The following is a 14,960-nucleotide window of genomic DNA, read 5'->3' as shown; positions in this document are numbered from 1 at the left end:
TGGTCGAAATTCAAAATTATCTGTTGAAAATAAATTACTTTTATACAAAATTATATTGAAACCTATTTGGACCTACGGTATCCAACTCTGGGGAACCACTTCCAACTCAAACATAGAAATAGTTCAAAGGTTTCAATCGAAAACATTGAGAAAAATTTTACAAGCACCTTGGTTTGTCACAAATAAAGTAATTCATCAAGATACAAAATTACCCTATGTTAAAGAAGAAATAAAGAAACGAAGTGAAAAATACCAAAGAAAATTAGAAACCCATCCAAATTTCCTGGCAGTCAACCTCCTCGACAATAGTGAAGCTACATATAGGCTCAAAAGAGTTAATCCAATAGACCTTCCAAATCGTTTTAGTTAAACTTTTTAAAAGTTTTTTTTTATGTTAGTGCACTTGATGGAGTGTAACTAACCCATGTTAAAATGGTTATATAATTTACTTATTATTCTAGTATAGAATAGATTGTAAATAAATACTTGTTAAAAAAAAAAAAGTTGAATGTGTTCATTATAAAAACAATAACAACCAAATCAAAACAAATACTAATTTGACAGTTACAACAGGTGATATTTTGTTTGCAATCCGAGTGACGTCAGAATAGGTATGAAGGGAATAGCACACCTAAGTCAGCTTGTGTCTTACAGCTACATGTACATGTACTTCAAGGTTGCCTGGTTAATATAAATCGTGCCTTCAGATTTCAGAACAATCAAGAAGAAAAAAGAACACAACCACATCAAGTCAAAGACCAACACCAAAGTTTTATCTTATCACACCACTTATCACACTCACGTGGGTCGTTTTGTCTGGTCTCTGGTCTGGTCAAGGGATTTTGTTTAGGTTAGAGATGAGGGTTGGTTGGTTAGGTATTTGTTTTTTTAGCCTTCACCTTACAGTTTGAGTTTTATTACTCATCATTTAATTCTGACTCTGAATAGTTTTTGAATTGCCAAAAAATGGAGTGTAAAGATAAATTCAAAGATAGTGTGAATTGTAATTTAAGTGAAGGTTTTAAATATCTGAGGAGTATGTACGAATCAACTACTTTTGAAAACTCGATTGATAGGTATATTAAAGTTGAGGTTAGTGTACATGGTGACTATTTTGTTTAAATATTTTTAGTTTTAGCATAATGTACTCATGGCGCAAATTTGTTTTACATTTGTATTCAAATTTGGCGTGAGATTGATTGCACTTTGGTAGGCCTACTTAAGTTAAATGTGTATTTGACTGCATGTAGGCTAGGCCTAGGCTGAATATCACATTGTTAACCTTTTTTTAGCCTATATGTGTTGTGATGCATCTTGCCATTGTACTATATCATCAACATCAAGCAAAGTTATGGGTTTCCCTTTGGAATAAATAAAATGATCCGTGACAACATAGGCCTTAAATAGGTTATATCTTGTATTGTGGATTGTAGTCCTTTGTGTCCTTAAACAATTTACAAACACAGAATATTGCAATGAATCCATAAGTTTATCCATGGCCTGTAAGCTACTCTTGCTCTGCAATAATTATTGGCATAAGTTATGGCTGTTTTGAAAGTGATGAATAAATTAATGTTAGGTAGGCCCTAAGTTAACTTATTGCCATAAAATAGAAAAAAAAATCATTTAGGCCTATTTCACAAAAAATTATAATAGGATTATGTAATTTATACAATGGATGGTCCCCACATAGGCAAAGCCTGTGCGTGGGGAACGAGTTGTAAGTTATCAGTCCATCACTAAAGAATCTTTGAAGTCCATTCAACTTATAGGTACTGTAATCTATTTACAACACCTTAACTGTTAAGTTATATTAGGCTACTCTACTAATACATAACTTAATAGCCTACTTATACTCAGTGTTGGGAAGTAGCGCGCTACAAGTAGCGACGCTACAGAAGCGCGCTACTTTTTTTGTAGCGTTAGCTGTAGCTACGCTACTTTTAAGATTTTGTAGCTCTAGCTGTAGCTAGCTACATTTTTAAAGTAGTTGTAGCGGAATTTTAGCTACTTTTCTCGCTACATTAACATTTGTTTGAGATTGTGATTTTTATCATAACCTCAACCTTACGTGAAACAACCTCTTTCAAACTGAGATTTTCAAAAAAAATTAGGCCTACTTTCTTTGCTTCAAACAGCTGGTTTCAGCCGTTTCATTCCCTATTACAACGTTGTGTGGACATAGAGGCCATTAAATGAGTGTTATCCACATTTTTGGCTCTCATTTCCTTAATTTACTACTCTATGATTACTGTCAGATAAAATAAAATCGCTAGATGCAGACGACGTTTAAATGGTACCGGTGACAAGAGAAGCTATTGAATTGAATGCTTGCAAGTGATTGACAGGACAGGGAAATTAGTAATCAATTTAGTTTCTTTATTATATCGATAATGCTTCAACTTGGGGTTTAATGGAAACCAACACACCTTGAAATAATGAGAAAGCTGGTCAATCAACCTTTGCTTCAGCTGTTGATTGTGGTTTATCATCACAAGCCCTTCCTTGGTTAGATTACGAAGATTTTTCAAAGGTTTACTAAATTAGCAAAGAAGAAATTTCCTGATGAGATTTAAGATATGCCTAGACTACATGATAATTGTAATGAAAAAATCTCCATATGACATGAAAATTACATTGAAAAAATAGCATAGTTTTCTCCTGCTAACAGCTCTTGTATAGGACTGAGGCTATGGTTTAAGACGAATACCAAGTTCAATTATTATGAATATATCTGTTTAGTCCTTGCAAGAACAAGCCTACTATAGCCAACTTGTTACATAGCCAAGTAGGCCTACATGTTATTTTTACTTTACAAATTTCATCATGTTTAAATTAAAAGCCGATTTCAGGATAAGTTGCTGAATACTGTTTTCTCTACCAACTAGGTTGAAGCACAATTTGCCCTATGCATAATGACAATAAAGGACGATTTCTTGACATTGAAAAGTGTTATTCGCAAAATAAGTAATTTATCACTTTAAAATCTATAGCAATGTTGTTTTTAACATTAAAAGTAAAGAAAGGCAATAAACTCCAATTTCAGTAGGCTAGGCTCTGTAACACAAAAAGTATTTTTAAATAATCTTTTTGCAGTTTTATTGGTCTTAATTGTTGATATAAAACATCTATAAATGAATCTATATTAAATTAATAAAATTAGCTTTTAAAATATAGTTTGGTTGTATGTCCTTAGAACTTAATGAAAATTACATTTTAAGATGCTTAAAAATAATGCAATATTTAAAAATAATTACTAAATATGATGGGACACCCAACTATTTGGTTCTGTTGTTGTAATGTTAGGTTTATAATGCCAACAAATTAAATACAATCTAGGAATAATTTGTTTTCCAAGTAATGTTAGATACAATACTGACATTTTTTTAAATGTTTGTTCAATAAAAATGTAGTTGCAATTAATTTTACATTTACCTAATGTGCGTGGAATAAAAATTAACGTCTTTGGAAAAGTAGCTAAAATTGTAGCTGTAGCTACATTTCATTGTAGTTGTAGTTGTAGCTAGCTACTTTTTCGGAACTGTAGCTGTAGCTGTAGCTAAGCTACTTTTTTGGAAATGTAGCAGTAGTTGTAGCTAGCTACATTTTAAAAGTAGCTTCCCCAACACTGCTTATACTAATACACAGCAGATAGGCCTAACTTAAAACCTTACGACAAAAAATTAAAAGTTAAAAGAGGATAAAAATGAGGTATAAATAAAAATATACCTAGCCTAAGTTATAAGATTTCCTATCTTGCAAGAAGACCTATCTTGCAAGATTTCTTCGTCTTGGAAACACTTTGGGGGCCAGTATCGACTTCTTCGGAGACACCACGAGGACTTTTCGAAGGAAGGCTACGGTCCGGTTGACTTCCCTGCGCCAGCAACAAAATTTATTGTAGGTTATTATATTTGTTAATATAGATAGGTTTGAATATTTATTAATCAATGTGCATGTAAATTGAGTTGTGTTTCTTGTCTTGTTGATCTCTTAAAATGTTTATTTATATATTTATCTGTTTTCCTGTTAATATCTATTTATTGAATTATATAAATGCATATTTGTTTATTAATTTAAGATTTAAGTATCGTAATCATTTTTGTAATGGTCTTTGCCGTTGGAATGTAAATAAAAAAAAAAAAAAAAAAAGGATTCAATAACACTGCCAAAATACAAAAGTCAATGGGACTTCATTCATACAACTTCATTCAACTTCATTCACTCCGGGAACCATTCATACATACATCCTCTACACACACGCAGACACGGACACACAAATACACACACAACACCCAAGCATCGTTGACTCACTACAAGACCATACTGTAGGTAGCCTGAGGCCAGGGCTACCTACGTTCATCAACCTGTAACTTATAGACTAGTTAATTGTTTTCATTGTTGCTATAACACTTCTAAAAACCATCAATAACTTAGTTTTGCAGTCATCTCCTAATGACCATGTTTGACTGTAAGTTCAGTATTTTGTTTAGAAATATGTTTTAGAAATTAAATTTTGTTTAGAAATTAAACTAGTGGTCTGTCAGTGGCGTGGATACGGGGGGAGGGGGGGATTAGGAGGATAAGTTCCCCAACTTTGAACATACAGGGTGGCTAAAAAGAAGGCTAACTTGCACCCCACCCTTCAAACTTTTCAAACCATTTGAGATAAATTAAAATCCATTTTTAGCCCCTGAGCTGTGATATTAATTAAAAATAGGTATTTACCTTCGTCTACAGCTCAATCTGTTGTAACTTGAGTTACGGCCGTTTCGGCATTATAATGCCATCGTCAGACGTTGAACATTCAGCTGAAGTAGCGTCGTCATAGTTGAAACACGAAACACGAACACGAATAACATTTTACTTTTACAATTAATAACGAAAACACAACGAACAGGCCTGTCGCACACAATGTCAATGTCAATCGGTACCGTGTGTGCGACAGGCCTGTTCGTTGTGTTTTCGTTATTAATTGTAAAAGTAAAATGTTATTCGTGTTCGTGTTTCGTGTTTCAACTATGACGACGCTACTTCAGCTGAATGTTCAACGTCTGACGATGGCATTATAATGCCGAAACGGCCGTAACTCAAGTTACAACAGATTGAGCTGTAGACGAAGGTAAATACCTATTTTTAATTTGAGATAAGTTATTAGAAATCGGTTTGTGGCAACCTAGATATGAGGAGCTACAATAATGATAGTCAATTTTGATTTGTAAAATAAACTGATCAAGATGTTATTTAAAATAAACAAGTGACCAACTTATGCAAATAAATGTAGCCTAATAAACAAATTAGTCTAATACCTAACTTACAACTGAAACAAAAAACTTAAATTCATTTGCCTACCTTAGCTAATAAAAAAAGGTCATAACTTAAAAATCAAATCAAATCAAAATACCGTACTTTTATTCCAAAAATTAAACAGTAGCCTACATGAAATTATTCCCCCGGATAGACTGTCGATCTGTGATCGGGTAAAGAGTTGTTGCAAATTATTGTTAAGCTAAAAACAAAGTATTGAGGTACCGTTCGATGCAATTAAACTTACCTAGGGCTATAGCTACTAGGAATTAAAAAAGAAACAAAAACTTATAGCCTATAAAAACAAATATTAGAAAGGAAACCCTTAATTTAATTTAAACACAGACGAAAGTCCATAGTAATTATTTAAACAAAAGTTGAATAAAATGGGTCATACTAAACTAAAAATTACTGAAAGTGGTAACGTGATCAAAATCATGGTTGAATTCTGACATCAGTCGTGGCAAAATCATCTTTTTCAGTTAAGTATTTTCAAAATTATAGGCTACTGTGTAGACGGACTGTATGAACGCCTCTGCAGCCGCCCACCCGATACACGTGAGCCACTCGCCAATCCTGCGTTTGTACACAGCAACACTGCTACCCTCCGCCTCGATAATGTCCGATGGAAGGTTACAGTATAAAACATGTGCTAGATAGAAAGCGTTCTTGTTAGTGGAATTGAGGAATGATCTAGGTAAACAAAAGCCAAAATTTATCCGGTTCCTAATGGGATAACAATGTGATAGGCCTATTTCTGTAAATATTTTTTGCTTGTTTGACTTTATTAAAATAGTAATAGTGATTTTATGAATAATTGTCTAATATTCAATACTGGGAATTCAATAAAGAGTTGATCTGTTGGATATGGGAGTGGTTTTTTAAGATTTTTTTTTCATTAAAGATTTCTGTGATACAAACAAGGGCTCCAGCACAGCGGATGAGACGCCACCCCAAGCCAAAATTCCGTACTGGTGCACCGATTGCACGTAGGCAATTATTATTATTAGGCCCCTACAACAATTTTTTTTATTATTTACAAACAAGAAATTGATGTGTGTAGGCCTAAATTGTTGTGTTGTGTTGTTGTGTGTTGTAAATTGTTTTTTTTATTACAATTTTTTTATATTATTATTACCAGATTTTACTTTATGCTTAAATAAATTTAAAAATACCACGTTTGTAAATGATCTAAAAAGTAGAAAATAATTTATAAATATGTGGAGAGAGAATAAATACTTGTAAGATTTAAAACAAAAACATGGGGCGAATGCAATAGATGATTTACAATTATTATCTTCACCTATTGGACTAAATTATTATCTATTGCATGTGCCCACGTTTTTTGTTTCAAATCTTACAAGTATTTATTCTCTCCACATATTTATAAATTATTTTCTACTTTTTGTAAATTAAATCTATTTTATATAGCCTGTTAATACACAACCAAACCCTTTTTAACAGTAATCAGATGTTGTTGCTACTATTTTCATAATCCTAAAACTTGAATCTCTTGGGAGCAGAACCTGTAGGCCCTACCTCTTAACCTCTGCTCTTTGAACAAACAGTCAATTTAAAGTATTTACAGCTGACTTCAATTGATATTCTTCCAAAATGTTAACATTGAAAATTTGGAAGCCCGTGGGGTGTAGCCTAAGATAAATATGAAAATAAAATGATATAATATTGCATTGTCATCCATTTGTCAGCTATGTTTAAAGTTTCAAGTCTCTAACACATCGAGAATTTAGTTTAAAATCGATTGCAAAATTTGTACCGAACAGACAAGAAAGCCAGCCAATAAAAAAGTTTTAAAATAGTGTTTATAGAAGTTAATTTTTAACATTTCTCCGGGGGAGGACCCCTAGACCCCCGGTATCCCCCCCCTTGACAAAGGTCTACCTACGCCACTGTGGTCTGCAGGACAAAAACCCCTAAGATTTGATTTAGGTTGGGTTAGAGTATGATCAACAAATCAAATAGGCTAACTTAAAACTTAAATTATGTATTTTAACATTCAAAATAATAAGTTATTGATTGTAAATTAATAGAAAAGCTCTGAAATAAGTTTGCTTCAATAACTTAGTTTTATAAAATTGATCTTTCTTTAACAGACTTGGGATCTCGAATTAACCAAATCAGCTCTTCTAGAACTACAGAATATTTTGCTCAATCCAGAATATACAGTCAATGTTGCCTGTGCATTTCCTGAACTGGTGCTAGTCCTATTGTCGATGCCTGGAAATGTCAACCATGCAAAGAAGTGTATAGCTATGGGGAAGTTATTAGATACTCACCCTGATGTTTTACAGTAAGTTTTATTTAGTGAATGGATTAATTATTTTACATTGCTAATTTTGGTAGAGAGATAAAATGATTATTTTGTAGTTTTACTCTTACTTTTGAATTTTAAACGCAATTTGTCAGTGACAACTATAATTTAAGTTACTAGTACAATGAACAAGTAAAACCTCTAACACTCATGAAACCTTAACCGCGCGCGCGGGGGTGTGACATACCCCCGCGTACGTTAATTTTGTCATAATTTTACAAGTATGGTGGCAACCCTGGTGAGCACAACCAGGGTTGCCTAAAATAGCTACCTAAAATTGCCTAACAATTTTGTATAAATTGTACATCTACCTTATATTATAATACAATACAATTGTGAACCCAGAGATAACAAAGTTGCATTTTGTAACCTCTTTACTGTTTAGGGCTGACTGCAGCTGTCCCAAAACTTTCTGTTTCTTGTTAAGCATTGTTTTCCTACTACAATTTTTGTTCCTCTTTTGTTTTTCAGATAGGCCCCTATTGGTTTATCAAATTAACTCTCTTTTATATTATTTTGTGTTAAACTCTTAAAACAAAATATCTCAAATTAAATAACTTAGCTGTGAATTGTTGTAGGCTACTTTATGTATATTTCAAAGTATTTTTGTTTCTTGATTTGTTTTTTACCATTTTAGTAAAAATTGAAATTTGTAAGAAAGAGTGTTGTGCTCACCTAAGTAATTTTTTCTGATTTTTCAGGTATTCCATTAAATATTTTGATAAAAGTCCAGCACCATGGGAAAACCATTTTACTAATACAGGAGAAATTCCTAAAAAGAAAAGAAAAGATGTCAAAGTTGCTGAGGTTGAAGTAGTAGAAACATGTTTGCGGTTTTTAAGATCATCAGCGAGTCATTTTAAAACTGTATGGAAATGGTCAGAATTTGCCAGGAGATTTCTCAAACATGAAGACAACAGAGTTGTATGGTAGGCTTGCTTTTTAACTATAGCTAACTGTAGTTTTTGTTTTTTAGAAAAATAAATCTTGTGCATTCTTTACAACAAGATAGGATTTTCATGATGACGTTCATTTGTCTTAAGTTTACCAGTACCGGTAAGTGTGTTGTTCTCATCAAAATAGATACAGTAGCCTATTTAAATTTATAATGTTAAACTTTACCAATATAAATAGTGTATTAGAAGATTTAGGATCAAGTATTTGTTTTGGACCCACTCGGTCACCTAAAACGTTCTAAAAACATTTTTAAACTATTAATTGAAATCAACATTACAAATTTCTTTAATGACTCTTATTTAATTCTGTAAAAGGTCTGGCCTCATACATATTATTTGTACTGTATTTCTGTAGGCTAGCTTGCCACTGCATGGGGATTGTCACAGGTATGGATGAGACACAGTTACGACAAATGGTTGCAAGTTATTGTAAATTCCCACCACAAGCCAGTGAATGTGAAACCTTGTTGCCTTCTATTTCTGCCTCGTTATGTGGTAAATATTTATAGTTTATAGACATACAATTCAAAACAATACCAACAACATAAACTATCTATTTACATATATGAAAAGTTTGTTGGCCCAAACAAAACCTTTTAGGTCGTCAATCTGGATGTAAATATTGGGTAGCTTTTAGCTACATAAAGTCTGAGCTTTCTAGTACTACTAGCCTAGACCGAATTAAAAAAAGGTGGTTAAATTAAGGTAGTGTCCAGCTGACCCAGGATTGAGTGCACCCTTGATAAAAATATATGTATTTTCTTGCTAAACAAATGAACAATTAAATCAAAAGTAAAAAAAATAAGTCATGTCAAATAAACATTATATACAGGTGGTCTGGAGTCACTACATTTTGTGTTAACACATTTTTGTCATTGTTTGTATATTGTTCGACAAAAGCTGACATGTTCTAAATTACACCGTGTGGCCTGATAAAAAATACTTTGCTGGTAGCTTAGACCGACTACAAGAATCACTTTGGCATTCCAAGGAATTTTAAAACCACTATTTATCCAAACCAAACATTATACTTTCCGCAGCCTTAGAATGATTAAATAAAAATGTTTCACAAAATGATAATTTTTTTCCTGTAAAATCACTCAGTCTAATGAATTGTGAAATTGTCTGTCACCTTGAAATCTGAAGGTCACTGGATCGTTTTGGACCCAGATGTCCATAGGGCTAACAATCAATGATGCTATTTAACAAAACGTCGATGTTAGTTGCAGGATCAGGGTATTGACCATTACCTTATAAAAACGCTTAAAATGTTAAATGTGTTGATACTCGCACATTCTGTAGCAGTAAGTTACACAGAAAAAATAGCCATATTATGCAGTTGTTTTTCAGTAACTCTTTTAGCCTATAGGAAATATTGGTTTGTTGCAGATAAGGTGTATTTAGAAATACCATTTATCAACGAGATTTGTCCGTCCGTGGTGTCAGTTGCAGGAGTCACCTTACCGGTTTACGATCCATCCCAGGTATAGTATATTCAATATATTGTGAATTTCAGTAGTTATATGAACTTCTTAGAACTAAATTACGCAAAATTACTTTACAACTATTTATGCTTTAATACATTTTTATTTTAGAAAATCTGTAATAGGTAGTTTGTTAATTTGAACTAAATCTTTCCGAAAAATTAAAGTATGTTATTTTGTTGTCTTCGTATATGAACAATAAAAAAAAAGAATAATTACCTATTTCAAAAAACAAAGAATCTTACGTTTATGCATCATGGTCTAGGTTTAAAGGACTTTTTTTATCAGATTAACCTAAATTGGAAAAAGACCATTCTAGCACTTGAAAATGCTTTATTTTATACACAGAGATTAAGATATTTAACTGTCACAATTTCTCTCTTGGCCGGAAAATAAAAATGAAGGCGTGTGAATCCATGTAGATAGTCTAACTGGATTGCTCCTTAGGCCGGCCGCACACTAATGCGACAAAACGTCGGAAGGGAGTTGCTTACAATGCAGTTAAATGGAGGCATCGCACACTGATGCGACAGAGGCTTCAGTCGTGCTGTTTTGTCTGAAGACGTTTTTGGGTGTTTTTGTGATCGTCTCCAATATTTCGTCTGAAGCCAAAACGTGATCAGACAAACAGTTCAGCGCATGCGCGGAGGGCGGATACAGTACAACTTATCTATACAGGGTGGCTGAAAAGTAACTTGCACCCCCCTTAACTTTTTAACCATTTGAGATAGTTGAAATCGGTTTGCTGTAACCTTAGATATGAGGGGCTACAATAATTATGGTAAATTTTGAAAATTTTGCCCTTAGAGGTAGCGGGGGTAGGGGCTTTAGGAAAATTAGGTCATTTGTTATTTACACAAAAACTAGATGCGTAGTAAGTGTAAATTACAAAATTGTCAAGAATATAAAAACCTATAAAATGATGTGCCACTCAACATATTATTATGTTGCTATTTGGAAATTTTAAACAATGGCCATTTTCAAATTTCCAAAAATCAATTATTTTGGAATTTGTATTATTTAAAAAACCGTTACTTGTAGCATATCACAGTAAAGCTAATTTTATAACGAGTAAGAAAATTTAACCGGAGATGGGCTAAGTGCATTGGTATAAGAAACACAAAGTATTAATAAATATTGATTTTATAAAAAAAAACTGCCGCCAATTTTTATTTTTTTTATCTTTTATTTTTTGTATAACAAGACATATGTTTACATTTGAAAATTTCGAGATTCGAACTAGTGAACCTCAGTTTTTGGCACACCCTGTATTGTAAAAAAGTAAAAAATATGTTTACGTTATTCCTTGGGGTCGATTTAGTGGAAAATAATTGTATTTCATCCTTGTAGGTTAAGCAGTTTTTCCGTAATCAATTTGAGACACCTCTCGTGGGACAACCTGTATATATTGTGATAATTTTTCTTACAGTTAGTACCTAGTTGTTCATTTTTGATTTATGCAGAAAATAATAAAAATGCCATTTAAATTTCAAATACTTCAGCTAATCCCTTATTTTTTAATAATTTTCTTTACAGTAAGTAGTCGTTCATTTTAGATTTATGCAGAAAATGCAGAAAATCGATGCTCCCTTCCTTCGTTTAGTTCTGCAAGTTGTATAAAGTTCCACAACATAATTGCTACGTCCACTTCCTCATCCGTTTTATTAACACCACACAATCTCTGGCTTTTCACAACACTGGTCTACGGCTGACTGAATTTAGTTTTCCCTCCTGTTTTTGTCTTTTGTCTGAGACCACCGCACACCAATGCGACGTTTTTGTTTTCCGACAAGACGTCTTCTGACAAAACGTTTTGTCGAAAGACGTTTTGTCGCATCAGTGTGCGGCCGGCGTTAGCATGGAAATACATCACTGAAAACTAGCCAGCGCTCAGTGTTGTCCCCCTAACATTGGTAAAGACATACCAAGAACAAAACAACCTGCGCAGAAACGAAAAGATCACGTGGTTCGCGCCGGTAGGTGTGGTGTACCATTCAAACCTGCGCGGCTCGAAACGGCCCAGGGTTCTTTTGTTTCTGGTATTACTATAGTAAACGCAGCATTGCCGACAGCAACGGCCGATATTATACTCTGTCTGAATTTAATGTGCGGTTGAAGGACAAATTCGTTTTCCCCTGATTTCTCCCTGGCCCCCGCCACCACCTACAGCCACACATATTAGCCTACAGCTGATTCATACTGCTCATAATATTGCAACAGGTGTCACTTTGTTTACATTTAGTGGCTTAAATAACATTGTGATTATTCTGATGGTATTTCGTGCAGTTTGATGTTATTCAATCTGAGTTTACTTGATTAGTGATGATTAGAAATGGTCAAAAGGTGCCAAGATATTACAATCCAAACTAAAACACAATTTAAGTGTGTGCAATTATTTGAAAGAATAAGAATCTTATTTAATTATTTAAAAACATCGTCTAGTTTTATTCTGTGTGTAGTTCAATCAAAATAAACAAATGCTTCCTTAAAAACCACTGTCTGCAATATAAAACAGATGATTGTAACGGGAAATTCAGTGTACGAAAGGGGTTAATGAGTGGGAGATTTCCCATGATAGGGAAATCATATGATGAATTCCTACAGCACAATTATTTTAGACAGACTATAGAGGTGTGCGGATGGTAAAATTTCAGTTCGGATCGGATTCAGTTTTTGATAATTAAGGCTCGGTTCGGATCGGATTGGATAATTAGAGGTTTGGATTAGGAATTTTTGAATTCAGATAGTTTCACGTTCAATTACTTACTTTATAAATAAATATTAGGGTTAGGAAGTTATAATTTGCACTTTTATATACAAAAACTACAAAATGAATAGGCCTACTGCACAGTTGTGATATTGTAAGTCAATAATCTTGGATCAGTTAGTAAGACATTTTTGTTATTCTAAGTTTTAGTTACCGGTATCCTGTATATGACACTATGTCCTGTCAAATGATGATGTAATGACATGAAATAAATAAATAAAGAAATATAAAAAACGGAAGTTCAAATTCCCAGCTCACTCAAACTTAGGGGTGTACGATGCAGCATATTTTTTTTCGATTCGATGCATCGATGCGATTCAAAGAATTTCGATTCGAATCGATGCGATTCGATTCGATGCAGCACGGCATGATTTTCTTTAAAAATGATATACAACCTGTGTTTCTGTAATGGATTGTTTATCTTAAAAAAAAAATTAAAGTAAAAAATGTACTAAATAAAATAATGAACAAGAGGATAGTTGCTCACCTAACCTCACTAATGGACACTGATAATTTTATGGTTGGCCTAAGGAAATTCACCCTTCACTTACAATTAGAATAAGCCTATATATCAATAAAGCAATCGTTAAGTTTATTATTATTGACCTGTATTAAATAAAATAGAGTTTATTTTATGATGTAGTATTGTAACTTAATTTTCACATTTATATTTGTTGGCTTTCAATACTTCTGGTTCATTCTTAAATCAGGACAAAGACGAACCCAAAAAGTTGATAATCAGTGTTTACTGTCTATTTGATACATTATTACATGCTATGAATAAATAGATGTGAAATTAAAAATAAAGATTGAAATTAATAAAAGTGTTTGTAAACTAAAAAGTTCAAAGAGATCATTGAGTAGGCATACCAAAAAGATAATAGTTATTAATTAGAACTTAAATAATATATAATGTAATTTTCTCACTATTTATATCTTCAACATTTGTTAAACTATGAAAAAAAGTCACTAAGTCTAACTGAAAACACATTCATAAATTACAATATCTTTTAAATACAGAGTAATAAAACAAAACACATTTTAACAACTTTATTTCTTAACTTTTTTCTTGAACAGGGTGAGGAGGCCAAAATTTTTTTTACTAATTATCAACAAAAATTATCAATTATAATTTCACGAAAGTTGCTGATGAGTGAGCTGTGAAAAGCAGACAACAGACTGACATCACTAACACCCCAACTCAACTCTACTGCGATTACGAATTGCGAGTGTTTGTTTAGTGTGAAGTGAAGTGAAGCACCCCCTCCCCTGTCTAACGGGACAAGGGGTAGGAAAAGAGAAAGTTTGTCAGAATGGCAGACTTGCCCTTGTAAAGTCTGGTTCACATGCCCTCCCTCACTCTCAGTCGCTTGCATAATTCTACTAGACAAAAGTTTCTGAGTGTTAATTTTAAAATAAATGTTTGAATTCAATAACTAAAGCATGATATCTGATAAACTTTACTCTAATTTATAAATGGGCTTATCAGAATTTATCAGCCATTTGTCCGTTTCATTTTTATTATTTTTATTTCTATACTTTTATTTATTTATTATCATCACATTACATCAATGATTGACAGGTGATTTGTCATCAAACTAAAATCTATTGTAACAAAACAACAAATCATAATATTAAAAATAATTATACATTTGTTAGAAAATCTTCCAGTGAAAAAAAACCCTTCTCCAGAAGCCATATCTTAAGTGTTTTTTTTAAATTTCAATATGCAATCAATTTCTTTTATTGTTGAAGGCAGCTTATTATAAATTTTGGGTCCCATATATTGTGGGGATAAATTAAATACTTTTAGTCTATGTTGCATTGGTTTTATTATTTTTTTGTATCTTGTTTCATGTTTGTGAGAGGGCTGACTAATAAGTGTATAAGTGTATAATAAGTGTAATAATAAGTGTGTAATAAGTGTATAAGTGTATCCAAGTTACTCTTGACCATCATAGAAATATAATAAATATAAGAGCTGTATAAAGTGAGAATTTTGAATCGACTGAAATATTCTTGGCAATGTGTATCTGGAGGAACCTTGGCTATATGTCTAATCGCCCTTTTTTTAAGAATAAAAACTTTTTGCTTTCACTATACAATCCCCATAA

General features: G+C 32.7%; 1 protein-coding gene across 2 annotated transcripts in view; it reads left to right on the top strand.

The window, feature by feature from the left end:
• The first annotated feature begins 843 nt into the window (after positions 1–843).
• The window catches only part of LOC128985729 (midasin-like), a 180,362-nt gene continuing 166,245 nt past the window's right edge, over positions 844–14,960 (top strand). The window contains exons 1-5 of one of the 2 annotated variants that reach the window (XM_054405543.1): positions 844–1,092; positions 7,422–7,618; positions 8,341–8,568; positions 8,951–9,090; positions 9,985–10,079. In XM_054405543.1, the coding sequence (XP_054261518.1) occupies positions 967–1,092; positions 7,422–7,618; positions 8,341–8,568; positions 8,951–9,090; positions 9,985–10,079 (786 nt within the window). In that variant the 5' untranslated portion in view covers positions 844–966. The remainder of the gene's footprint in view (positions 1,093–7,421; positions 7,619–8,340; positions 8,569–8,950; positions 9,091–9,984; positions 10,080–14,960) is intronic. The other variant, XM_054405542.1, reaches the window with a different exon arrangement.

The sequence above is a fragment of the Macrosteles quadrilineatus genome, unplaced genomic scaffold (assembly GCF_028750875.1).
Source record: "Macrosteles quadrilineatus isolate MER2022 unplaced genomic scaffold, UCM_ALF_1.0 Scaffold_2__2_contigs__length_208266976, whole genome shotgun sequence".
NCBI lineage: Eukaryota > Metazoa > Arthropoda > Insecta > Hemiptera > Cicadellidae > Macrosteles > Macrosteles quadrilineatus.
Note: the sequence above shows the minus strand (reverse complement) of the source record. Positions and strands in the feature narration are given on the sequence as shown.